Consider the following 27,469-nt stretch of genomic DNA (forward strand, 5'->3'; position numbering starts at 1 on the left):
CGGCTTTATCGGTGGGGACTAAAGAGGCGGAGGAGGAGGAGGAAGGGGAGAGGAAGAGGGGGATTTGGGTGCTTCAGGACGGCTGAGTCTCGTTGCGATGCATGGAGGCTGCTTGGAAATGCTCCCCGGGTCTCCGGAGCGCATGAGGCGGTTCCAGCCGAGCGACGGTCCGCAGCAGCACCGTGGGCTTCCTGCGGCTCAACTGCAGCTCTGCCAGGCTGTCACGCTGTAGGTTCGGTTACAGGAGCACGGCTCGGTTCGGAAACCACGGAGCGGAGTTATTTTCGCCGACAGCGCCGTAATCAAGGAGCCTGAGGGCTGCATCGCATCCCTGCGTCGCAGTGGTGGTGGATACTGTGTGAGCGTGTCGGGCGGCATCTATGCAATTTATTTTCGACTTTTCATTTTATTATGAGCACAGAGGAGGGAGAGGCGGGTCCCGCGTGTGGGGAGGCGAGTGTAGGTACCACCATACCTCACCGCCACACCTGGGAGGAAAGCGAAGCTCACGGCTCCCAAGGACGTCCGCACCCCGACGATGAGGACGAAGCCCAGGGAGGAGAGGAGGGAGAGGGGGCAGAGGGCTGCCGGGAGGGCCGGAGCTGCAGGGACGCGTGTGGGGGTGACACAGAGAAATTCACTGTGGAGAACAACGAGGGGAATTTTTCCAGTGAGGACGGGGCTGTCGGGGGGAGATCTTGCAAGGCTCAGACAATGCATTCAAACTGCAGCAGCGAAACCTGCATCCCCACTCCCAGCTGCAGGATCTGCTTCCAAGGCGCAGAGCAGGTACATGTGGCTTTTAGCTTACTGATGCCAACCAATGTGTGTCCAAGATTGTGTTACCAAATGTGTTTGTAATGTTGGCAGATTAACAGCCCCGGTTTTGTGAATGGTCGAAGTTGAATTAAACTGAAGGTGAGGGCTCGGTCCTCGCAATGCTTGACCCTGATTGGCTGAATGTAGCAACTCTTCTAATTAAAATGAGGTAAACCTGCTGAGTTCATATCCTGCTGGCTGGCCTGGTTGGACGGATTTCAGTAGCGCAGAGAGCCAATCAGAAAGAAACACACACACACACACACACACACACACACACACACACACACACACACACACACACACACACACACACACACAGAGAGAGAGAGAGAGAGAGAGAGAGAGAGAGAATCCGAAAGCTTAAAGTGTGTGAGCTTTTTAATTCTCTGAGATGTTACAGGGAAAAGTTTCTTTCAGTAACGCTGGACCTGCTGCTGTCCATGGTGCTGAAATCACCAAGGGCAGCAATTCCAAAGCTGAGCACAAGTACTCCTTTAGAAATCCTCAAGGGCCAGTAATATTTTACCATTCATCAACTGACTTACCGGTGGATACAAAAAAAATCATATCATAATTAATTAAATCCCATAGTCAATTAATTTCAATTTCCATTTAATTTCCATTAAGTTATTACATTCCAATTAATTAACTAATTAATGTATCATAACTCATAAAGTACAGCTGCATTGTGACGTATAAGATTTTATATGTTATATAATGTATTTGTTAATAATTGCCAGATCTTACTGTGTTTAGTAGTAAAGGATTAATTCTTGATCAGGGCATCAAACACTGCTCTTTATTAAATGTGTGCACTGGATGTCCTCTGGGGCCACTGCAGTGAGACACCTGTTGCAACATAACCATTTTCACTGCCAGCTCCTCATACATATACTTGGAGCAAGCATTTTTCGTTTAACATTTTGACTACATAAAATATGTAAAACTGATAAAGCCACCATGGCATTTATTTATCATTTACAAATTTCTCTAATATAATATTTGCCCTATGTTGAGGGTCTAAAAGATATATAACTTGACTCCAGTAGCTTTCAGAGCACATTTATACAGCAATGCTATAGTACAGCGGTCCCCAACCTTTTTTGCCTCACGGACCGGCCTTTAAGGTGTCGCGGATAAATACAACAAAATAAAACTAGTACCGGTACCGAAAAAAAGAAGATTTATTCATAACACGTGTAAAGACCCAGGAAAACCGAGTTAACGATAAAAACGATAACAAAATAACGCTGAAAACCGATAAAAACCCTGAAAACCATACATTTCACACCTGAGCCTCAACTCTCGCGGCCCGGTACCAAACGACTCACGGACCGGTACCGGTCCGAGGCCCGGGGGTTGGGGACCGCTGCTATAGTAGATTCAGTGAGCATCAATATCTACTGTTATACAGGTGACAAAATTCAGGCACAGGTAGCCTTAGAAAGGACTCTTGAGGTCATAAGACTGGTACTGCTGAAGCAGTTGAAGCTGTTTCTAAACACAACCCAGTGTCTTGTTGCAGTTCTGTTTAAAAAAACAAAACAAAAAAGCCTGAAACCACACTGACCCAACCACATGCCACTTCCTCCATGTCTATAGTGCCTGCACATAGCTGTTCCTACATAATGTTGTTTGTGTTATAACATGAAGTCAGAAGCTGCCAATATTTATCTTTTTACCAAGTAATAAACTAAAATTTTTACATACTGAGACTGAATAATTCATCCTAACAGCCTTACTGTGCATCCCGCTGACTGGAATTATAGGCTTAAAAACATATTGTACTGCACCAAAAATAAAGTAACTCATATAAAACAACAACTTATATACACACACACTTTACAGTTAGAGGAAAATGTGTCTCTGTTGTGGTACTGGCAACATGATGTTGATAATGTGTGGGTCAATTTTATTTATTTATTTATTTATTTAATAAGGAAATCTCACTGAGATCAAATGTTCACAAGGAAAAAATGACAGGCATACAAAATATAAACATATTGTATTAAAAATGCAATAAGTACAACATAAAATGCATGATATGCAGATATTCACTACATGGCACCTTTAAATCCAGAGACAGATGTAAGCATGTTTAAGTTTGATTCTTTCTGCAAGTATTTCATTGCCAAGGTGTGTGGTGAGATCCTGTTTTGAAATCTCCAAATCTGTCAAAAACGTCAGCACATCAAAAACAACTGTTTAGACACACACACACACCGGTGCTGTTTCCTCTGTGGTCACTGATGTCCAGCCTTAAAGAATGCAGTGATGAGTCAGAGATTTTGTTTCTCTAATAAATCTGTATAAATAAAGAAGTACAGATGAACAATATGCTGAATCAATGTTCTATAAAAGTGAGGAGGTGGCTTGAACATACATTATATCACCAAATATCACCATCAATCCTCAAAATAGCTTTCACATTTGTTTTGTCAGCAATGAAAACAAAATTTATAAATTGTATTTTCTAATAAGAGTGCCAACATGTACATTAAAGAAAAGCTTGTCATTTATCCATCTACCCTAATACTTGTATTTGTGTATTTTTAAATTGATTTACATCACATGTAAAAAATGCTAAAATCATCAAACCCTTGTGGGCAAGGTTTTTTATTTTTATTTATTTATTTATTTATTTTAGAAAACTATAAACTTTGATTTGTCAGCATTTACAATTAGTTTTGAATGTACTGCAGCAGTTTGTAATGAGTAAATTACAGTACGAAGGTCCTGAACTGCTTTACAACAGAGGGAGTGTAATTTAAATGACAGTTTCATCAGCAAAGAGACGTATTCTTACTGAAATATATTTTTTTTATAGTATTAAGATAACTTCTAAAATTATGAAACAAAATATGTCCTCAAATGTAAGCCTCTGGGACACCTTTAGTTATTAAAGTAAATCAAATCTGTGCATCTAGACAAGAACATTGATTAAACATTGCTAGTACTATGTCGTAGATTTCCACTGGTGGGTTTGTTGTCAGACATGCCTCATTTCAGAAGCCAAAATAGTGCAAGCCCACAACCCATGATTTTTATCAATAACAAATAAACAAAAATCAACCAAACATACAGACAGAAAGGCTGAATTTTAGTAAACAGTCAACAGAATAGCAAACTTTTATTTGTTTACAAAACTAAAGATCAACAGATCTTCATGCAAGATCCTGAGCAGGGTCCAAAGCAAGGGTCCCCAATCCCAGTCCACGAGGGCCGGTGTCCCTGCAGGTTTTAGATGTGTCCTTGATCAATCACAGCTGATTTAAATAGATAAATTACCTCCTCAACATGTCTTGAAGTTCTCCAGAGGCTTGCTAATGAACTAATCATGTGATTCAGGTGTGTTGTCCCAGGGTGAGATCTAAAACCTGCAGGGACACCGGCCCTCGAGGACTGGGATTGGGGACCCCTGGTCTAAAGTAACAAAAATGGATGGTAAAAAGTTCCAGGTTCAGAGGCTAAAGTTCTGTTATTGTATTTTTGTAACAGAAAGGTTAAATGAAAACTGCTCAAAGTGCAGAGAAGATGGTAGATCCCTCCATAAGGACTCAAAGTGTTTAGCATTTTGGATTATTAGCAGCTAAGTACACCTTTCTGCCACATGTCAATAATCTCTAATCCATCCAAATAACATTTCTATTAATCAGTTTTGGTGTTTAGCTGCTTCCTTTATAAACACACTAAGAAATCAAAGTCTTCATTGCATGCATGCAACTTTCTTGAAGGAGATGCTAGATGCTCCAAAACTATTTATATCCTGTTTTATGGCACCCATGAAACTTTGTTAGAGCCATGTTTGTGTATAAAGTGCCTTTCAAACACTCAGATAAATTAGCAGTGCTCTAAATGGGTTGTAGAAATGCATTAAAAACACAATAAACTGAGAAATAAAAGCAGATAAAAGATAAACATGATGAGCATTATTTTTGTGAGGGTGGAGGCAGCATGTAGATCATGAATAAGGTCCAGTATAATATTACATTACATTTTATTATTGTTTGAGTGAAGCTCCTGTTATAGATGAAACTAAGATTAAACTGGTGAGTCCTTCCACCCATACACAGAAAAACAAACTGCAGCTCCTTCATCGTAACAGAGGGGGATGACAGTGACTGAATCATAGGCCATTAATAATAAATATTTTCCCTGAAGCGATGCATCAGTCTAACTGTCTGCATGTTTTCCTGGAGGTGAATGGACTGATGTGGACCTGCAGGGACAAATGGACATTGTCCTACCGGCTCTGAAATCTGACACTCTGCAGGCCTTTTGGGCTCGTGACAGTGATGGCTGATGAGGGACGATACATCCCTGCTGGAGCTTAAGGGAAAGAGGGGAGTAAGGGCAGTAAATGCCTAAGTGAATATCCTGTCTTCTGAACGTGGGCTACAGCCTATTAGCAGAGTTAATCTAATAATGCTGCCTCCGGGTCCAGACTGATATTTGATTTTGATACACGGCCACAGGCTGGGCAAGCTCATCAGTTATCAAGAAAATTGCAAAACAGACATTTAACATTTTAAATATTCATGTCTCGGCAGATAGAGTGAAAATGTGCCGTAAACACCATAAAAATCCACTTCCAGTCATTGGATTGATTGGTTTAAGCCATACTCTGACATCTTCCATACCACCTTCCTTTCAGAAACCAGTGCTCTTTTGTTCATTCAACAGTCCAGGGTAATGATTGTAGTTTATCTTAATTTTGGAAAGAGGAGCTGACAAAACAACCACAACTTGGGGTCTAATTTCACACATTTTCTGCAGCTTTCGGGCTAATCCACAGGCAGATGTAGTGAACACATTGAGAACTTCTCATTTGTTTATTTAATAGATCTGCTTGATATTTCACTCAAATAGCAGTTGACAGGTGCTTTTTCTGGAGCTTTAAACCACATGTCATAACAATTGTCAGTGGGTAAAGGGTGCCGCAAAGGGCTGTTAGGTGGACTAAAATTATAGAATTTGATGAGTGTATAGTTTTAAGAGGACTGCAGAGAGGGAAACGAGAGCCAATCAGGGTTGGCCTATGATATATAAACACAATTAACAACCCAAAGTAGTGGAAAACTAGATAAAATGTTAAAGGGAGTTATAGCTATTGTATTGCATATTACTGTAATTCTTTACCTTTGGTCTACTCACTAAAGTTTTCTGGAGATTTTCCCTCCATTGCTTATTCCTCAATCTAAAGACTGTGTTCCTGTGAAAAGCTCCAGAGCAAATAAAGCTTTAGGCCTTGAGCTGGCATGTAGTTTTATATCTTTTATTATGGCAGTTCTTTCACAAGCTCTAGATTCATTTACTGCCTTTTTAAAGAAACTTCATTGCATTGTTTACTCTTTAACAATCACCAGGCTGTTTGCTTGAGCTCCCCAGAACAACTGAATAAAAAGCCCTCGAGTTGCCATTTATTTTAAATGTTACATTTGCATTTGCCTGTCTGCAAAACAAGTGTATACACAGGCCTTGAGGTGGCATTGTCAGTGACATTAACTTATTTATTTGGAGCTTTCATCTGCACTGTAAACACCATTTGATTATGAAAGTGTTTCTTAAAAGCTGCACTAAAAAAGCTATAAGAGTGCCATAAATGAAATGAGAACATTCCTGTTTTTCTCATCACAGTTTAAATAACGATTTTCTAATGTGAAGCATATTGTGTTCATTCCCAACTCCAAAAGTGTATTCTTGGAATGTACTAGAGTGGCTTTTTATTTGTTTTATACTGGGTCTCACTCAGACAGTCAAAGCTGTGCTGTAGATTACCTTTATTAGGCATATCTGCTCACTGACATCAGCAAAGGTGAAGAGCAGAAAACAGGTCTGTAATCAAGTGTTTAGAGCTTTTGACTTTGGGGGGTGTATTTGCACTTATGTGCTTACTTCCTTATTCAAAACTTTGGACATATTTTTCAATATTAGCATCCACCATTGTAACAGTATGAATTTGGCAGAGAGTAAGAAAAAACATAATAGCCACCTTCAAGGTTTACTTTAAATGTTTAGCTACTAACACAAGGTCCAGTTACATAAGAAATACATTTTCTAATGCAGAGCTTGTGATACGGTTGAAAGGTTGGAGCGAAAATTTGCCATGAAGTTGGATTTTGTTGGTTATTGGAGTTTGTTTGTTTTTTTTTGACAAATTAATCATAACTTGATGACCACTTAATAGCAAGATTACACCACACAGACATGATGTTTTTAGATCTTAGGAGTGGCCACGGTAGCAAAAATATCTTCACTCATCAGGTAAATCCATTCATCCAGTTAAAAATGTACTTATTCCCCAAGCTTCTATGGATTATAGGTTTAATCATATAATCCAATTTCCCCTTAAGAAAAATCTTCCTGTTTCTCGGTTCAGAGCAGAATTACAAGCTCTACATCTGTAATGAGGTCTTTCACACCAAAGCTAAGATGCTTTAAAAAAGCCTCAGACAGAGAGGATTCAAGAGGCTCTGATTAAAAAAGCCTCATTATTTATTTATTTATTTTTAAACATATCTCAAGCTGAATGCCTTATCATTACAAATCTAAAGAAAGAGAAGAAGGAATTGTTTATGCTATGCAATATTTACCAGCATTTGAGGCTATGAAGAGTATAATCAAAGAAACCTGGCATTATTTTTGAAACAGATCTAGTTCTTAACAATTGTTTTTCTCAGCCCACTCAAACGGCGCTGTAAGGGCCCTCTCAGCTGAGCAGACCTTCCCCTTCATCACCTTGACATTTCCTCATTTGGAAATTACCCAGGTGCTCATTGCCAACTATTATAACTCATTTAACCACCAACTCATTGGAAAAAAAATACAACATTAAGCAAGTTTTACATTGTATACACACCTTGATGTGGATTAACACAAACCAGTAAGATGTTTAAATGTTTGTACAGTTGAACAGTGCAGCACTATGACAGACATCTAGTGCTGTGGATGTACACTTAGACGAAGTGCAACACTTCCTCTTTCAGATATGTGGGAATTGAGGCAATAAAACATCCACCCAGAGTGGGAGATATAAACTCTTTGCTCCTAAAACTTGAACTCTGCTGTATATACACACTGAGCACTTCAGCCCCTAAAGGCCTTAATGATGACTTTGACATTAAATCGTTTTTTGTGATTGAACACCCCACGCTGCTGTGTGGGCTTTATTTTTCATATAGTTTCATTTGTGACTGCTCAATTTCTCTCTCGCTGTTATCCTCCCCATGGTAATAATAATAGACAGAGGTGCACACAAAAGTAAAATATATGAGTCATTTATGGATTACCGATTATGCGGAGCATTTTATTTAAAATTTATTTTACAATTTATTGTTATTTAACCTGGAAAATCAGACTCTTGAGATGTTGTCGGTGTCCAGGTCAAAATAGGTAGCTCAGTCAGCTTAGTTACATTCAATAATAATACACACAAAAATTGTATTGTGCACCAGTGAAATTTTAATTCTGAATACAAAACAAAACACACAAATTTAACCAGTATCAGATCCCAGTACTGATACTTTTTCCTGCTTGTTTATTTCCTCTCTCTGTGTCTGCAGACAGTAAAAATTTGTATTGCAATTTTTATCATACAATAAAAATGCTTTAAAGCTTAACTCTCATCAGGATATTTGACAGTGCAAAAGGACGGGCCAAAACAGATAAATATCAACCACTGACATCCAGGCCGTTTTCCTTCCCACAACATAAAACAGTGCCATTTTGTCAAAGCTGCTAGTGTGCACTACAAAGTGTCCTTGGGCGTTGTGGTTATGGCATCGGTGAAATAGGGCTGTCAGTCCCAACTTATCATTTATCAATGTGAACGAGGCTATTTTAACACAAAGCAACATTTGGTCCAGAACCCAACCATCTAGTTTTTGATCCTTGACCCAAACCAGTGTATGAAAATGAAAGTATAAAGGGGAAATTATTCAGAAAGTGGAAACAAAAGAAAAACACAAAGATCACTACTACTACACAACTTCAAACTCAGCATAACATAAAGGTGTTAATTCTAGAGAGCGATGGGGTGGTTAATGCCAGCCTCCAACAAATGCTGCCAAATGATTTAAAAAATCTAATAATGCATTTAATCTGCATATAGACATTTCATCATCTTATTAATTCAGTTGTGCTACTGTTCTGCAGAACAAAGAGGACGGGAGCACCTCAAGGTTACTTTTTCATGTTTAAACTACATGAATAGGTGGCTTGATGGAAGATTTTAATTGTACTTTTCTGTGAAAATACTATTAAGTGAAGGTTAATTTCAGTTGGTGGAAAAATAATCCCGAACAGCAGCTGGCTGATCAACTTGCCCAACATAATTTTTTTACTGGTGCCAAACCATTGGTTATGTCAGACCCTGCAATATTGTTATTGCCAGTGCATTAAGGCACAGTGTGGACTGCTGTGACACTGGCATTCCCCGAGATTAGAACACAGGTGAATTGGTTGTTTATCAATATGCCATTATTAGTCACCAAGCCCAGTATCGGCTGACCCAGACACCCATATTCATGACCATGGAGCTTTTGATAAATTGAGTCCCTTTTTCTGCTCTATTTCTTCAGTCAGTTCAGATTCACTGATATGTGAGTTGTTGATAAATCACAACACTGATGCTGAACACCTGTGCAAGTTTCCCACAGAGAAACTTGATCAGGAATTAAGAAGGGAATGATAAGGAAAATCAATAAAATGTTATCAATGCTCATCATAACGATCTTCTCTTTATAGATGTTTCTTTAATGTTCAGCTGGAAAAGAAATACACAAATAGTTTACATTATTTTCTGACATTCTGACCTTGTGTACTTCTCAATGGAACGACCTTGTGTTACTAAAATAAGTGCACTGTTTTCAGAGAGCCCCTTTAGAGAATTCTCTGACTTATTCAAATTATCCTTGAAGTTGGCTTTATCAATCTCTGCTTCAGTGTATAGCTGACCTGCATCAGTTCATTCAAGCGAAAGCCTCCGAGGTCCTTTTAAACCCACAAGGTTAATATGACATGATGAAAAATGAGCTCTCTGACCACTGACCTTAATATACTATTAATATGCCACTCACAGCCCAGCCGGCAGGTCAAAGCTGCAGTAATGGCTGCTTGAGGAATGCCTAGAGGAAGAAAAAAGAAAAGAACCCATCGGAACAAATAGATGCGGCTGTAATGATTAATGTCAGGCTGCATCCCACCGTTAATATCCGTAAGTGTTGTAGCTTTGAGAAATGGTCATTGATCTGAGCGATGCCGGTAAGGGCCTCTGGTGAACAAGCCGTGTGTTTTCTTTGATGTATGACCTGTTGGGATAAAAGGCCAAACTGAGGCCTGAAAACAAGGATTTTTGGATGATAGGAAAGATGACACATGGACCATGAAATGGATAGAAGATTAATATTGGATAGACAGCTCCAATATTGAACCGAAAGCAGATAGTTTCTCTCCGTTCCTGAAAAGAGTCTGAGGTTTAATTTATCACTGGTACTACAGGGAGTAGCCAAAATGATAAGAACATGAGACAAGATATGAATGTCAAGTAGCAAGTATAGCTCCAGGTTTTGTTTGCTGCTTTTGCATTACCATGTGCAGGGTTTGCAGAGTGATTGTGAAACACAAGTTCATATCGTGAACCTTGTACAAAGAAGGAGAGAAAAGTACTCTATCAGTTTCATTATCTGCAAACATAGACTAATGGATAAAGTCACTTTGTATATGAACATAGCTTCCAGGTTTGAATACTAAAACCATTTTGCCTTAAACCTTTTTAATGGCCAACAGAGAAGACTCCATGGGCTATACAACTTTTATCCAGATGAATAAAAGTCTATCAAACAACAGCTCTTTGGCTGCGATCTCAGTAAACATTTTCCTGTTGCATTATTGGCTCAGTCATCGTTTTGAATCATATAAATGAAACATAATGGTATTTTTTAGTAAAAGTAAATTATGGTCATTACTCGAGTCAGAAAGGAAGATTTTCCAGGGTTTGCTGAAAAGGCACAAGTTGTTAGCTAATGAGCATGCCGTCATTGGTGCAGCCAACGATCCAATCATCAATCAATGCCAACTTTTGGATGACATCAGATACACTGATCTTTTGGACTGTCTTTGAAATCTCTCAGTGGTCAGTGAGTCCTTGGGATGTCAGTGGAACAGATATGACTTGTTTTTGCAATCACAGGAGTTGACCCCTGCTGGTGAGTAATTAGATTTGTGTTAGATTTGAGGTCGGATGCGGAAGCGTGTTCAAATTTGGGGATTTTTACCTGTTGCTAGGCAGTCAGTAGGCTGTGGGCCTCTTGCCTCAACATCAAATAGGCAACATAATTAGGGAATGATGTTATGCCATCATGTGGCATCTCTTACCAATGATGTCACAGAATGATATTCAGAGATTGGAAATGTTTCATTACTCATGCATAACTAATGTAACCAAGAAAATTAAAGGTGATGTCACACAACTACAAAGAAGATGTGTATTAGAGTTTATGCACTGATCCTCACATTTGTTTTTGCTGATGCTAACATACCTAAAGATGCCGTGCAATAACAGATATCTAAGCAGAGGTTTGAGGATGTAAAGTCCTAATAAACAGGACGAAATCACAAAAAATTGTGTGTGCCTGGTGCACCAGTGAGTACTGCACAAGTAATGAAAAAGGTCTCAAAGTTTTATCATACTTTATGGTTTGTTAGGATGAAACTTTGGATATAGCATTTAAAGTCAATGCTCCAGCAGAAACTGTAGTATTTTAGCACAGGTATCAGCAGTTGCTCCTAGAATTTGCACTCGGTCTAAGCTGCTTTAGACTGAAATGCCTACAAATGGTATTTAAGTTTAATCAGACCTTTAACTTCTTCAGACTCTTCCCCATTTACCTTGGAGACTCAAAAAGTGACAAAGTACCTCAAGCTGCCCATGGCATGGAAGTGACAGTAAATAAACAGTTGCTCCTGGAACTTGCACTAAATCTCAGTTGTTTTTTCTTTCACTGTGAGTATTATTGATGAAAAATTTAGAGATGAACAATTGAGGCTATACTAATCAGAAATCGTCTCTGCATCAGCCGTCATGAAGATAGTCTAGCTATTTAGTAGTTAGTTTAGCTTATCCAGCTGTAGCTTGAAACCATCTCCTTCTTGACATGATTGGAATGATTTTTAATCCATCCTCAATTATTTAACATATAAACCAGTGGTGTCAAACATAAGGTCCAGGGACCTTGTGTGTTGTGCGTGGCCCTCGATGTAAAATGAATTTGACAGCTCTGGTCTAAACTGTATTTGTGTATTTGTGTCAGTTTGTCCACTCCCCTAAAATTTATCTCTGTTTATGTTTGACCTTTGCCCTCTCTCTGGTCTCCAGGGGGACTTGTTGAACCCATGCAGGTGTGACGGCTCAGTGCGGTATACCCACCAGCAGTGCCTGCTGAAGTGGATCAGCGAGCGGGGCTGCTGGACCTGCGAGCTGTGCTGCTACCGTTTCCAGGTGATCGCCATCAATCTGAAGAGACCATGGCAGGTATAATACTGGTGAAAGGCAGAGTATTTACCCTCTGCTGAAGGTTGCCTCACTTTCAAACTTAACTGTTCTCTCTTTATTATGATAGCAGTAACAATTTTTAAAATAACTCAATAGATATATGCATAATTAAAGCCATGAAAGGTCCAACCATGGATTATTTAACAAACAGATTAAATGAAGTTGAGTTATTTTTTCTAGGCTTTTGAATGTTTTGTTGTTTAGTGTCTTTAAAACTTTTAAATTTAACACACACAACTCAAAAGGGGTTTAAGAGGCTTTTAGGAAAGGCACTAACTGTTTGTGAGTCAGTTACTTGTTATGAAAAATAATACAAAGTCCTCCAAATGGAATGACAAAATAGATTTTTTTTTTCTGCTGTTTGCCTTTTCTAAACTTCTACCTCTATGATTAAGGTTTGGGTAGATTTGTACAACTAAAACTGCTTAGTTAAGGTTCAGGAAAAGTGGCAGTCATTATATACAATGGAGATATGGAGTATGTTAGCTGACCACATAAATAAATAATTACACTCTGACTGCATAAATTTTGTGTTGTGACATTTTAAATAAATTTGATATGTATTTGTGAAAGGGCTGTTCAGTGGGGCAGTGCTTAGGACTTGCTTACAGTAAGCCTGGGTTTAAACCTGCTGGAGGGTGTGGCGTTTGCATGTTCTCCCTGTGCCTGTGTGGTTTCTCTCCAAGTACTGTAGTTTCTTCCGTCAGTCCAAAGACATACATGTTAATTGGTTATTCTTTTTTTGGCCTGAGGTGTGACTATAAGTATAAATGGTTGTCTGTTTCTCTGTGTTTGCCCTGCCAACTTTTCCATGGTACCCTGCTCTATGCTTAGTGTAGGCTGGGATAAGCTAGTAGCGTAGGAGAGCGGAGTGCTGTTTCATTATATGAATTTTCCTTTTTTTTCATTCTTGGTCAAGTACTTCCACCAATTATTTTTGTTTTCCTGAATTCATATTTTTTTAATCAGACCACTTGCGTACACTGCTCAAAAACAAAACAAAACAACCTTGTCTGATCTGGTCAGTTAAGGGTTGTCAATCAGTTTCAGCTGCTTTGGTGTTAAATTAAAAACAGGGGCAACAATGACACAATCGCCAAAGCAAGACTGGTTTTACAGGTGGAGGCCACTGACGCTTTGTCCCTCCTCATCTTTTCTGATGGTTTCACTAGTTTTTAGCATTTGGCTAGGTCAGTGTCACTACTTAATAGCTTGCTCAAAGGGGAATCATATGATTTTGGGGGTTTTCTCTGTTTTCTTTATATTATTGTTGAGGAGGGATCTCGAACTCCAGTCCTTGAGGTCCAGTGTTCTGAAACTTTTCCATGTGTCCCTGTTGCCACCTCAGCATGCATTCAAGTTCTATAGTCTTGCTAATAACCTACAAATCGTCTTCAGGTGTGTATTGAAAAGTTTCAGGACAGCGGCCCTTGAGGACTTGAGTTCGAGACCCCTGTAGAGTCTTCGCCTTACAATTTAAAGTGCCTTGAGTCAACTGGCAATGCCTGGGCCCTGTAGAGGTTGCACAGGTAGGCATATGGGAATGCCAATTGAATACTAGAATACTAGAGTTGGTAAATCCCTGTGCTTTTTACAGATGAAAGCAGGTTCAGTGTGAGCATATGTGACAGACATAAAAAGGATCTGGAGAAGCCATGGACAATGTTATGCTCAAACAGCAACCTGACTGCTATTAGGTATTGGGATGAAAACCTTAGACCCACTGTCAGACCTCATGCGGGTGCAGTGAGTCCTGGGTTCTTTCTGTTGTTCGACAATGCCCGGCCTCATGTTAATAAAACTGTTAGGTTAGGACAGGGGTCGGCAACCTGCGGCTCTTTAGTCCTTATACTGCGACTCCACGTGGTTTGGAAAAAAAATTATAAGTATTTAACTGAAGTGTATTTTATTTGTGTTAGTTCTTTTTTAACTTGTAGTTCTAAATTGGAAGATTATTGTGATCTTGAAATATAAAAATAAAATTATGTTATTATTTTTCATCGTTTAAAATAAGCGTCACACTCGCTTAAACCATACCCACCGAAACGCCGTGCATTTATCGAGACTTTCAACCCCAGGCAGGCCAAGTATGGATCTTAGGATCCACATACGTATGTGAGCAGCTATTCTCCACCATTAACTATGGTAACAACAAACAGCGCTCACGCCTCACAGATGACAGCTTACTAGCGACTTCGTACAGCCCCGGTCTGCAGGCGCTGTGCGCAGACGGTCGGGAGCAGAAGTCCCATTGTAAACATACCACGGCAGACCCGACGATGTTTGCATGAACATGCTTTTTTCTTTATTGACCACTTTTCACACATGGTTGCTGTACCCACACAGCCAGCTGTAGTTTTGCAGCTCACAGCCCGACACACACCAACACAACAGCAGAGAGAGCACGGACTTTAAGCCGGCGGGGTGTGATTGCGGATGCCGCTCAGGTGCGTCCGCCTCCCCTGCAGCGGCACTGCAGACCACGCCCCGCCACACACATTAACCACGTAAAAATAAATATTTATGCAGATATTTTGCAAAATATTTATTTTTCATTTTTTAGCAGCATAGTGCTTTTTCCAATTATTTTTAATTCATTTAAAAGAGACCTTCAACTAGGTGTCTTTCCTTTTTGTTATATTTTTTAAGAGTTCAAAATGTGTTCATTACATAAATAAAATTTAATTTTCTCTGTAGCACTTCATAGATTTCATAAGCAACACACTTTAGGTGTTTATACAAAGCATAAAGGTAAAAAATAATAACAGTGTTATCTTTATTTTAGATGTCAAAAAGTATTTGCGGCTCCCAGTGTTTTCTTTTCCATAGAAACTGGGTCCAAATGGCTCTTTGGGTGTTAAAGGTTGCTGACCCCTGGGTTAGGATAAGAAAAAGAACATGATACGGGTCAAAATACAAAGGTTGTTAGTTTTTCTAAACTCCATATTCTTTCCCCTGGAGACTCTTGACAACATATGTGCTGCATGCACAAAGTATACTTCCTTATGAGTTTCAAAGTCATTCTTAATGTCTTGTTAAAAAAAAATATGGCCAAATCCCATTCAAGAACTGAACAAATAGAATATTTCACATTGGTTTTTCATGGTTTTCTGTGGCAGAGGTAAAAACCACATAAAAGGTGGTTTCTGATTTATTTTCACTGTCTAATAAGGTCACTCCACTTCACTAATTTCTAAATGAGATTCTTCAGTCTTCATACTTGCAAACTGTGTGGAAAGGACAGAGTACATCAAAAAAACAGATGTTTCAGGGTCATTTCGATGACTGTTATTTTTAATATACAATTTTGAGCTAAAAGATCCTGTCATGTTTTTTTTTCTTTTTACCCCATTAACGTTGAAAACAGCAGCTGTTTTGGAGACCTTCAGCAGTCCTTTGCTGCTCTGCATGATTACACCAAACAGTCACATTATGGGGTAACTGATGATTTTTTTGGTAACTGCCAATTCAGTGCACATGGATATGATTGAAAAGGCGAGTGCTCTTTTTTCCAAAACAAAATGCTCTCTGCAGATTTGTAGTTTTAAGAGGCTAAAAATGACACATGCCACCAAACTGCAGCCATTTGTTTCCTGTCTGCCTTTTTTTAACTGCTTTTTACTACCGTAGAGGTTACAATTTTCCCCCGCTAAGCGTGCTGTCTAAATTATTATGGGGGCATTAACTAGAAATTGTTTTTACAGTCACTGATGTTATCGACCCATCAGTTGGATTTATGCTCAGAAATATTCACAGCTTCTCAGTTGGAGTAAAAACAGCCTCACGGAGCCAAACTGGTAAAAAGCCATTTCACTGGCAAGCTGACAACAGATAAACCCACCTGCGTCTGTTAGAGCTGCTCTTGTAAAATGTTGGCTTAAAGTCATACTCAGAACCCAAATGTGGAAGTGCACTTATCCTATGATGATGATGATGATGATGCACACTTTTCTCCTTATTGACGTTTAAATAAGCGCCTCTAATTGCAGTTCAGTGACTCATTGTGCACAGAAAGTAGAAATAAGTGGATGAATCTTGACCTTTTTCAAAGTAGGATTTAACCCTTCAGATGCAGAGTTGTTTTGCAAAAACTTTAGATTATAAACTAGAGGGGTTTTTTAGCAGCAGTTACACAGCTTCAACCACAATGACACATCAGATCCATAGCTGGAAATACATAATGCTGCGGTCAGGGCTGAAAATAACAGAGAAGGTCAATGCAAACATATAATGTCGGTAATCTTAAACCAAGACATATAAAAGAACTGGAGTACCTGTTACAGCAAAAAGGCATTTGGTTTGAAGGGTGTACCCTGGGTTTGATCTGGTGTAATCTGTCTCGGGCCTGCCATGATTAAGCAGTTAAAAAATTGGATGGAGGGTTTAAATATGACAACGATGTAGTCGCTGAAGTCAATAATAAGTAATGTAGCCTCACCAGACAGACACACATAATTAACATTTCTAGCTTTAGTTGAATCTCAGTATCCAGTTGAAATAGTAGCCCTCAAAAAGATTTACTCCATTTACATTGCTAGAAATTTGGAGGACTTGAGCACTAGTGATGGCTGTAATAAGCAGTGGCTTTACCACTTTAGTTCTTAGACTGAAACATGTCAGCATATATTTGATGAGCTGACATTAAAATGTCAAAATTTACAGCAGAACTGAACACAGCATGGTGCGAAAATGCTTTTGATTTTCCCTTTTATAGAAACATCCATCCATCCATTTGCTTCCGCTTATCCTTTTCAGGGTCGCGGGGGGCGCTGGAGCCTATCCCAGCTGTCATTGGGCGAGAGGCGGGGTACATCCTGGACAGGTCGCCAGTCTGTCGCAGGGCTAACACAGAGAGACTGACAACCATTTGCACTCACAGTCACTCCCGCATTCACACCTATGGGCAGTTTGGATTAATCAATTAACCTATCCCCACAAACTGCATGTCTTTGGACGGTGGGAGGAAGCCGGAGTACCCGGATGGAACCCACGCAAACACGGGGAGAACATGCAAACTCCACACAGAAAGACCCCGGCCTGATGGTGGAATTGAACTCAGGACTTTTTTTTTTATAAAAACAGTACAAGGATATTTGTTTAAATAACCCATTTAGAGTTTGGTCTATAGTTGAAATGTGGCTGTTTTGATTGACAGATGTGCTGCTGATATGGGCGGCTGTAGCCCATTGATATCTCATAGGCTTAATCTCTGCTTATTTGAGTCGCTGAATTGAACCTCTGAACTGTGTTTGTGCCTTTTGGAGTATTTTCAGTGTCACTATCTGATAAATAGCATATCTTGCTGCGTGGTACAGACTATAGAAGAAGTTAATTCTCTGTATGGATGCAACTCGCTAACCAAGATTGCTAGCTTTAAGAGAAAGTTTAGCACTCTGCATTTTCATGGCCTGTTTCTAATACAGGATTAAGGTACACTAGCCCTCTTTTTTCATAGTTAATAAGTTATTTCCTAAAGTCTCACATAGCCACTATGAATCAATAATAAAGAAAACCTATAGGTTTCAGAGTAGAAGTTGTTAACAGAAAGCTTGGTTAACAAACGGATGGTGTGACATTAGAGAAAAGATGTGTAACCAGTATCCAGTGACAGCTGTGATCTTTCTGAATTATAGAAATCTATAACTGAGATATTTTTGCCTCTATTGCTCTGTTTTTGTCAAAACACAACACATAACCAGAGGTTTTTAATTTTGCTCTGCTCAGCTAAACTTAAAGAAAATGTCTCTTCTCTTAAAGTAATGAAGTACAGAATTTATTTTGACGAAAACAGAGATGGCTGCTTTTGGTAGCTTGAGGTGGATGCGGCGTTGAGTATGAACCTGCTGTGTGTTTCTGGTGCCACTTCACGTCACTGCTGTCATTTTGGAGCATCAGGATTCGTGCAGTCGTCCTTTCTTTCAAAAGCCCGAACAGACAGAGACTCCTGAGGCTTAAAATATCGGCATTCTGGATCGTTTCTCTCACTGAAGAACATTCAGGCCTTTTCATATCTGTTCGCTCCAGATGGGAGTTGAGTCACTGGCAGACTGAACAAACACACAGCTGAGGCTCAGCAGAGCTTTAGTTTCTGTCCACAAAGTCCGCCTTAAGTCTTTTCTTCTGAAATGAGCACCGTGCAGCTTCAGTCATCCGCTCGTTGTCAACAATCTTCTGTTTCCAAGTAGTTTTATTCAAAAGTTTATTCTGTACTTTCTGGTATCTCCCTCTCCATTCTCCTATTTTCTGTTTTCTTATTGTTATTGATTGAGCTCTGATGCAGAGATTTCTTATCTCCATAGCTTTTCCCTCCTTTTGTCCTCCTTTTTTACTTTCTTCATGGCCTCCTTCCACTGCTTTTTGGCCATCCTCATCTCCTTTTTGGAGACTTTGTCATTCTTGTAGCATGTTTTCAGGGTAGTCTTGAACTGTTTGGTCATTTCTTTGTATTGTCGTCTGTCAGAGTTCCTCGTCCTGTTTTGGTTAATGTGTTTATCCAGCCATGTGGAGGTCCTTCTAGTTAGGTTGGTTATAGCCTGTTGGACAGAGGAGATGACAGGCTCTTTCACTCATGTTTTTGTTTACATATATATATATATATATATATATATATATATATATATATATATATATATATATATATATATATATATATATATATATATATATATATATATATATATATATAACTTAGGAGAAGTTGCATCATATTAATTACATTTTGTGCCTCTTGTGTTTTCCTTACTTTTCGTATCCTGCTCAGAAGTTTACTCCAGCTCAGTGAGAGTCTTTTCATCCCACTTTGTGTCTTCAAAGAAACATAAATTACAAATCACAAATACTACCAAGAATGTTGCTACAAAGATGACTGCCTAACAACATATACTGCAGTTTTTAACTTATTTTAAATCTTCTTAAATATTTTTTTTCACTATACTCCCACAAGGACACTTAAAGAAAACCTTCACCACCAAATTACCTGTATTCAGTTTAGATTTAAACTCCTTATTATACTATATTTAGATTTTAACTTCATATGTTTTTTGTCTTTACTGAGCAACATTGATTTTCATGTTTTGGTGTCTGTAATTATCTGTAATTGTATCTGTACAATATCAAGACAGTAATTTCCCAACCTTTGGGATAAATATAATCAGGCTTATTTTATTTCTCTGATAATATTTTTTAAGTTTTTACTTAAGCAAGATTTTTTAAATGCAGGAATTTTGCTTTTTACGGAGTAACTTTACAGAGTATTTTATTCTTGTATTAGGCATGTGTTGCCTCTCTGTGCAGTTCTGGACCACTGGCCACCACAATGGCTCTGTGGAAGTCACTATTACATTTGCTTTTGTGCACCACCTTTATTCTAGTGTTTTAAAACTGCAACCCTTCAAACTTCACTTTAGTTTTCCATTAGCACACACAATCGGTGTACAATATCAGAATGTTAAACATCCATGAATTTAAAAAAAAAAAAAACGGAGTCCTTTGCTACGAGTTTTAGTCATGTCCATTATGCAGGTGCAATGAATGGAGTTAAAAACTTTATATTTTTCTTCATTGAGACGAGCTAAAGTCACCTGACTACACACCTTATTTGTATGCAAATATGTTTTAATTAACAGGAATGTGGCACCATGTAAAAAAAAAAAAAGCAGGTTTATTTTTGTGCAGTTTTATTTTCTTCTAAGCACAGCACTGACTTTAGGGTGAATGAAGAGGCCCATTTTTATTTTTGATACATAGATTTTTATATTAGCAGGACTGTGGCACACGTGTGTATGTGAGCTTAAGACTGTGAAATCAGTCTAACGCTAGTTTCCAAGATTGGACCAGATTGCGCATGCACAGGGTGCAGTTAAAGTCCCAAGTTATGTAAAAATGCCCTCTGAGATCAAACACCAGTGCATAATTACCATACTGACAATGCATGAACACCAAGCTATTTTCAAACGTCCAGCCGGTTTGAAAGCAGTTAAAATTTAAAAAGATGCAAAATGACAAATTTAAAGCAAAAACTGCAAAGTAGTACAGTACAGTGCGACACTGATGCATTCTGTTACGCATGTTTGAATCTGTTGCTTAATAATGCATATTTAAGGTCACTTTTAGCAGGTATGTCTTGTGAGCCTCCCCACATCACTGCACTGATATCATTCGAAGCTGCTTTGCTATACTTAATAAAAGTAGTTATATGCAGCAAGTTAGTGAGTGGAGTGTTTGAGTGTTTACCATCTCCGTGGAGGGTGGGTTTTCTGCGCGCTTCTCTCTCTTCCTTTCAGGCTTTTCTTAACTGATAGTGGTATAATAAAAGGAAGGCTAAGAAAAAACTCTGTGTACAACAACCAGACAACTTAAAATCTTTCGAGGTGTTTTTTCGCCGCTCCGTTTTGTGGCTTCTCGTTTCGAACAGAACATGACGTCACGTTTTTCTGCTGTATGAAAAGATTCTATTTCTTTGTTAGGCATCATTTAAAATCACACGAGGCTGTATAAACTAACTTAAACTGCTGTGTTGTTTTCAAATCGTTGTTGGTGAACTGTTCACAGCTACTGCTGCTTAAAACATAGTGTTGTCTAATATAAAAGCACAATTTAGGGGGATAATGGTTTCTCATCATGTGTTTTGTTCCTCACAGGATGGTTTTGTGCAATTCCGCCTCTGTTATCGCCAAATAAAACGAGTGTGTAGTAATTATCCCTGCGCTCAGTGGCGGACTGTGGGGAGTTTTCTGGTGGTATGAATAGTTGTATTGACCCGCAATAATATAGAAACCGGATATGAGCTGAAAGAACTGCCAGAGTTCACCAATCACATACTGGATAATCTCTCTGCCTCGCTGCAGTGTCCACAGGGTTTATGCCTGCTGGCGTCATGCTTATGTATAAATAAACTTTAGACGCGTTTCTTGGCGAAATGGACGGTCAGAAGACTGAGAGGGGGGATAAAACAAGGTGATCCTTAACAAAGATACAACTAAATGTATTCTAAGAGACCAAGTCATTGAAGCCAACACACACACACACACACACACACACACACACACACACACACACACACACACACACACACACACACACACACACACGCACTTCGCTCATCTCAACCTGCAGTGAAATGTGCATGATTAGTGTATTCCTATCGATTCTTTTGTTTTTGCAGAGTGCTCATAACCATAACATACTTTGAAAACTCAGCTTTCAGTGAGACCACTGTGTTATTTCCATTTATTAGAGAAAAGAAAAAGAAAAAATCCGAATCACCTTCCTCCCAGACAAGATAGTGGGCACAATTATGTCTAGTACCTGTTACCAGGATTATTTAAATGAGGTGACAAAAAAACAGATGTGTTCTGCTTACAACCAGACTGTTTATGCTTCGCTGTATGGTAGATATAGAAAACAATGTCTTTTAAATTAGCAAACTAAAGGAATTAGGGAATGGTAAGAGGTGGACAAAACCACTGTGAGACATTTAAGGGGGAGTCATTTTGCCCAAACTAAAAAAAATAAATAATCATAAAAAAAATTATTTTAGCACAATTAACAACTTCCGGTGTGGGTTATTATATTATTTAATATTATTCAGATATACACTGTACTAGTTTGTTGTAGTGTAGACGGATGAGTGAGAAGAACTCGCTTCACTACAGTTTACTGGTTGAGCTCCAGTCCCACGCTCACACTGAACTTTGAGCAGTGACCAAGAGATTAATATCATCGATAGGGGACAGGGAGGGCTGGGCTTCTCTGATTAGGCTGCTGCTTTCTGAAAATGGACGGATTGATTGACAGATGCATGGAATGAACAGATGGATGGATATAATTATATATTCAATAATGCATTAATACATGCAACATTGTTTTTAATCATAAAAATGGGACTTGGACTGCCTTGTCACACTGACGTGATACTGTGGAAAGGCCCACAGGCCCATTTATGTATTTGATTAACACAGGTCGGGCATCCAAATTTTGTGGTGCTGCAGATTGATCCGACATGGAGCAAAAATACTGTTTTGATTAGGTTGTCATGACAAAAGAATTTCCCTCGGGATAAATAAAGATCTTACCTTATCTTAACTCTTGCTAAAATATAAACAAAGTCTTTATTTAAAGTCAGAGTGTGTATTTAATGTATTACCTCTGTTCTTTGTGCAGTGGCAGTCCATCACCATTACTCTGGTGGAGAAGGTGCAGATCATTGCGGTGTTCCTGGGCTCTCTCTTCCTTGTAGCCAGCATCTCCTGGTTGCTCTGGTCGGCGCTCAGCCCTCAGGCCATCTGGCAGCGTCGCGATGTCCTCTTCCAGATCTGCTATGGCATGTATGGCTTCATGGACCTGGTCTGTGTAGGTGAGAATGGTCATGCAGCTGCACACCAAACACCTGTGCTTTGTTGATGTGGCTGACTCTCTGTCATGGCCATGTGTAACTTTTAGGAAATTCCCTGAAACTCAGATGTGGATGTATCTGACTTTTTGACAAAAGCATGACACCACAAGGCAACAATTCTAGTTTCAAGCAGAGCATTTGATCTCAAACGTACTTGTATAACAGAAATTCCTAAACATAGGCCTAAATTTCAGTGCTTAAAGTCAGTGTCTTTATAAACTCATTCCTTAGATATGCTCTTAAACATGGTTAACTGTTCTGAGGACAGAGTGAGGGGGTGGGTGGCTGAGGGCAACAGAGCTAGAAAGAAGTACAGTCAGTACTCAGTGCTCAGGTCTCCTCTCACCTCTGCAAAGCTGGACGATCACAACGTGAAGTGAGTGTGGAAAGTCTGAGAAATGATTCCCCCTATGAGTCAGAGCTGTTGGGTTTTTGTTATCCAACCATCCAATATACACGTTGGACAGACCATAAATCCTTCATAAGACTCCAAGATCCACTTTACACTTCATGGACAGTGTATGATCCCGGGGCAAAAAAATACTGCATTGTGCTTTGAGGTTATCGACTAAAGTATGAACAGCCTTGGAACCACAGTTTAGTGATCAGTTCAGTATTTTAGCAAATATTTCTTTGCCATCTTAAAGATTTTCTGTCAAATAGGATTATAAATAATATTTTTCTCAACATCTAAATTGGTTGAAAAGTAATTCCTAAAATAGGATATAATACATGCACATCCACACCAGAAAATGGGACAGGTGCTGTGCTGAAATATGAGTCAATAAGTGGGAAAAAATATATAACAGCTTGCACACTGCAGATCTCTAGTTTGCTTATTTATTGCATCGTGGTACCAAAACTTTAATAATTTTTCATGTACTGAAAAGTAATTACAAAATGAAAAGTTGTGCAGGGACTTGGTGTCTGTCTTTCTTGGACTTCTTTAGTACAAATAAAGTTTGTATTCAATAATTATTTTGTATTAGCATTTCATAAACAAAAACAAAATGAAAGAAATAAAACATTTAGGCTTGTGAGAACAGGAAGACATGAAAGCCATTTAATCGCTAAGAGATTCAAAATTACAGTGTCTTGCTGTGGAGGCCATGAGTCACTGTACTGAATGAGTGTCAGTACATATACATGAGCGTATATGCCCGCAGGTCTGATAATATGATTATAAAATTGGTCTCTCAACACTGGTGTGTGTCATGGACAATCTGTGGTTAGCAGAGAAGTCCAACAATAGAAGACCGCTTAGGTTCAGCTCAGGCAGGCTGTTGAAGTTTCCCAGTAGCTTAATGGAGTCATCCAAGAGCCTTCTTCAGTTACCAGTTCAGTCCAGTTGTCTCCTTTTTTTCAAGCCCTTAAGACTACCGTGATCTGGATGACAGAGAACTAACACAGACACACGAATGGGTTGTTTAAATGATCGTTCTTGCTTTGTATGAGACAGTCTGACTGGACCTCTGTTGTACGTTGAAACTGTGTCATCATGTGTTTATATACGATGCAGTTTTTTGCCATCATACTTGTGTCAGTTTTGACTGGTGAGATAAAGTCGATGCTCCACCCTTGTTTGCTGGACATAAATGACTGTAAATGATCTTTTTAGCAGTCAGTGCTACAAATTAGTTTCAGAAATATGAAAGGTTTCTAAGATTAGCACTCTAAAAGTTCATCTCTCAGAATAATGGTGGACCTTTTTATAATTTATGGTGTCAAGAAAATAATGCACTACTGTGTTTTTGATTCATCCACAGTCAGTTTCATGCTATCTCATAATAGTGCTGAGCATATCCAAGGGAGTATTTCTCTTCAGTCTTTTGTTGTAGCCATCTTAGCAGACTGAACCTTTCCAACACTGATTTCATGACAACCGCCGCTGTTGTCAAGAAATGTCACAGCCACCTTAGGTTGGGTTACACAATAAATCACTAGAAAAAACAACAACATAAAATACCACCTTCTGAGCAAACAGTACAAACACAAAAAAGGTTTTTATGTATTTTTCCAATTTAGGGAGGCAGGGTATCCCTAAATTTGTCACTCATCCACAACTCCACTGGGGTTTTTTTGTCAGTGGAGCATACAGAAAATGCATTTCCCTTCAGATTTCCTCTAACATGCATATAAAAAGCCACGTTCAGCCTTTAAAATCAACAAAGGCTTTGGTGTTACTCTAGATCCACACACAAAAAATAAAACAGCTTTCTCAGCAAATAGTTTGTAGATGTTGTTGGAAGAGAAGGAGAGAAGGGCAACTTTAAAGTGAGGAAAGATGAAATATGTAAGAGGAAACAAAAAGACAAAATACTTGCAAATTATTTTATATCTGTCTGTGCAGGTTAACAGTCATCCAGGTCGTGGTATTTCTATGTGCTCAAGTTGAAGGCAACTGGACTACTTTTTAAGTTGGTGAAGACATTTAAGAATTTGCACCTTGGCTCTTGTGACCATAATGGCTCACATGATTACCAGGTAGATCGACAGCACTCAGGACAGTCAGCAAGCCACCAACACCACTACAGTTTGAATATGTGGGACTTCCCATCAGCTGCTAGAGCTTTCAGATGAGAGGTGAAATGTCTTCAACAACTTGAAAAAGAAATCGAGTTGCCTTCAACTCAAGCACTTAGAAAACCTTACAGTAAAGATTTCCTGAAAGTTGGTCATGACAAACTGCCTAAAATCAAAATTCCTAGAAACGTGTCAATTGTTGTCATCATAACAGGCTTGATCATCCACGAGGGGGCAGCAGTGTACAACGTGTTTATGCGCTGGCGAGCAGTGAACCTCCACTGGGATGTTCAAAGCTATGACAAGGCCAAGGACATGGAGGAGACGAGCACTGGTCACTCTTCGCTGGCCCCCAGGACACTTTGGTTGCCTTTGGCCACCTTTGGGCCCAGCGGCCCCTTACACCCGACCCAGCTGGGATCACATCCATGGACTTGCCTGTGTTTGGCACCCTTTTGCCACAGAATGGTACCCCGAAACAACCTCAGCCAGGACAGTGATTCGGGAGAGGTTGTCATTCGTGTAACATCGGTATAAACTCCAAGCAGTATTTGTGCAGAGACGAAGCATCTGATGGGTTACATCTGGGAGCTACAGTCTGAGCTGTGCTGCAAAGTTGTTTTTTTGCAGATTTTTTCCGTGACTTAATACTTTTAATTATTTGAACTGTTTGTGCTGTCTGGGGCTGGTCCTCAAACCAATCTAATACCTTCAGTAACTCACATTTTTGTGTTGGTGCCTTTGCTTTTACTCTGAGATATAATACTGTTTATTTTGTGACAGAGACATGAGCCACCCTCACATAAATCTTTTTTTTTTTTTGTAGTTTTCCTTTTAAACCGTTGTGCGGCACTCATGTCATGTGGAATTGAAGGAAGTGATGGGATTATCCAGGTTACAAATCTAAGGCACAACATCAGACATGGTTTAGGATCACAGGGTTGCCTGTTCAAGGTTGAGGAATACTGTACACAGCCAATATCCTCTCTCTCTCTCGCTCTCATATATCTCTGCTCTAATATGGCATATAGACAGTATGGTGTCATAGTCTCAAGCCACCCTTAATTTCTTTAGGTTTTGTTAGGAAAATGTGAAATAAGTGTAGCGATTTATTAAAATAAGCGCAAACATAGATGGAAATACAGGATATAAGGCAAAAAAACAAAAACAAAACATATTTTCTACAATTCTACCAAGCTTGAAAGTCAATAATTTGTTTGACATTTCTTTTTCAACACAGCCAGAACTTTCTTAGACAAGCTTACTTACCTCTTGTAATTTCTTTAAGGAGCATTCAGCAGTAGTTCTCCAGACTTCTGGAAAAGCCATTCAAAGTTCTTCTTTGGATGTTGGCTGTCTTTTTGTTCCATTTACTCTGATGATTCAACATTGCTTCAATAATGTTGAAGTCAAGGCTCTGGGGAGGCCAGTCCATGACTGATGGTGTTGGCATGGCCTCCACCATGATTTCCAGATGGCTATAGACGCCCTTGTAAATACTGAATGATTTGAAACAAACATTTTACATTTAAAACTCAAAAAGAACTGGTGCCACTGACTTTCAGTCCAGTTCTTGTGTAATTTTCATTCCTCAGCCTTTTCTCCCTGTTTTTGGCTTTCAGATACTGTTCGTCTGCTGTATATAGATTTTTTTCTGCAACTTATTCTTTTGTCCTCCATTTTTCTTAGTTTGCTGAGAAAAAAATTGCTGAGATAGACCAAATTATCAACTAATAGCTCTTTGGGAAACACCTCATTAGTGCAAAAATACTATTACTATAATAGTATCTGTACTAATACTATTTTTTTCTGTGGCATTATTTTATCAACAAATCAACAACAAATGATGTGTTTTGGGAGAGGTTCCTAGTTGCAAAGTGTCTAAAGTTACAATTTAAAATTGTATCTTAGATGCCTTACTAATGCTCTAATCATTCATAGGTCAGTGTAAAATGGCTCCACAACAACAACATTCCTCTGAAAATCTTCTGGTACAAGAACTAGAGTGAAAATAGTGAATAAGCAGTCAATGTTCAAAGAGAAACTTTGAAAGACCTTACAAATACCCTACAAGTATAAGGAAGTCTGGTTCCTTGGAAGCAAAATATAAAGAAAAATATAAAGAAGATGAGATGATGACCCAGATTAAACTGGGACAGTAATTTTCTTAGTTGGCTTAC

At 39.0% G+C, this 27,469-nt stretch overlaps 1 protein-coding gene across 1 annotated transcript; it reads left to right on the forward strand.

Annotated features, from left to right (window-relative positions):
- The first annotated feature begins 411 nt into the window (after positions 1-411).
- On the forward strand, positions 412-25,826 carry marchf11 (membrane-associated ring finger (C3HC4) 11). Its single transcript, XM_063462134.1, has 4 exons — positions 412-789; positions 12,197-12,352; positions 22,535-22,727; positions 25,504-25,826. The coding sequence occupies exons 1-4, from the start codon at positions 412-414 to the stop codon at positions 25,824-25,826; spliced, it is 1,050 nt and encodes a 349-aa protein (XP_063318204.1).
- Positions 25,827-27,469: the final 1,643 nt, after the last annotated feature.

Source organism: Pelmatolapia mariae, linkage group LG18 (genome assembly GCF_036321145.2).
Source record: "Pelmatolapia mariae isolate MD_Pm_ZW linkage group LG18, Pm_UMD_F_2, whole genome shotgun sequence".
NCBI lineage: Eukaryota > Metazoa > Chordata > Actinopteri > Cichliformes > Cichlidae > Pelmatolapia > Pelmatolapia mariae.

What these genes read in the sequence shown, in the direction of transcription:
- marchf11 (XM_063462134.1), top strand. Translation starts at nt 412, where the DNA reads ATGAGCACAGAGGAGGGAGAGGCGGGTCCCGCGTGTGGGGAGGCGAGT. An exon ending in GCTTCCAAGGCGCAGAGCAG is followed by an intron (nt 790 to 12,196) that starts GTACATGTGGCT and finishes TCTGGTCTCCAG; the next exon opens with GGGGACTTGTTGAACCCATG. An exon ending in ATCTGAAGAGACCATGGCAG is followed by an intron (nt 12,353 to 22,534) that starts GTATAATACTGG and finishes TTCTTTGTGCAG; the next exon opens with TGGCAGTCCATCACCATTAC.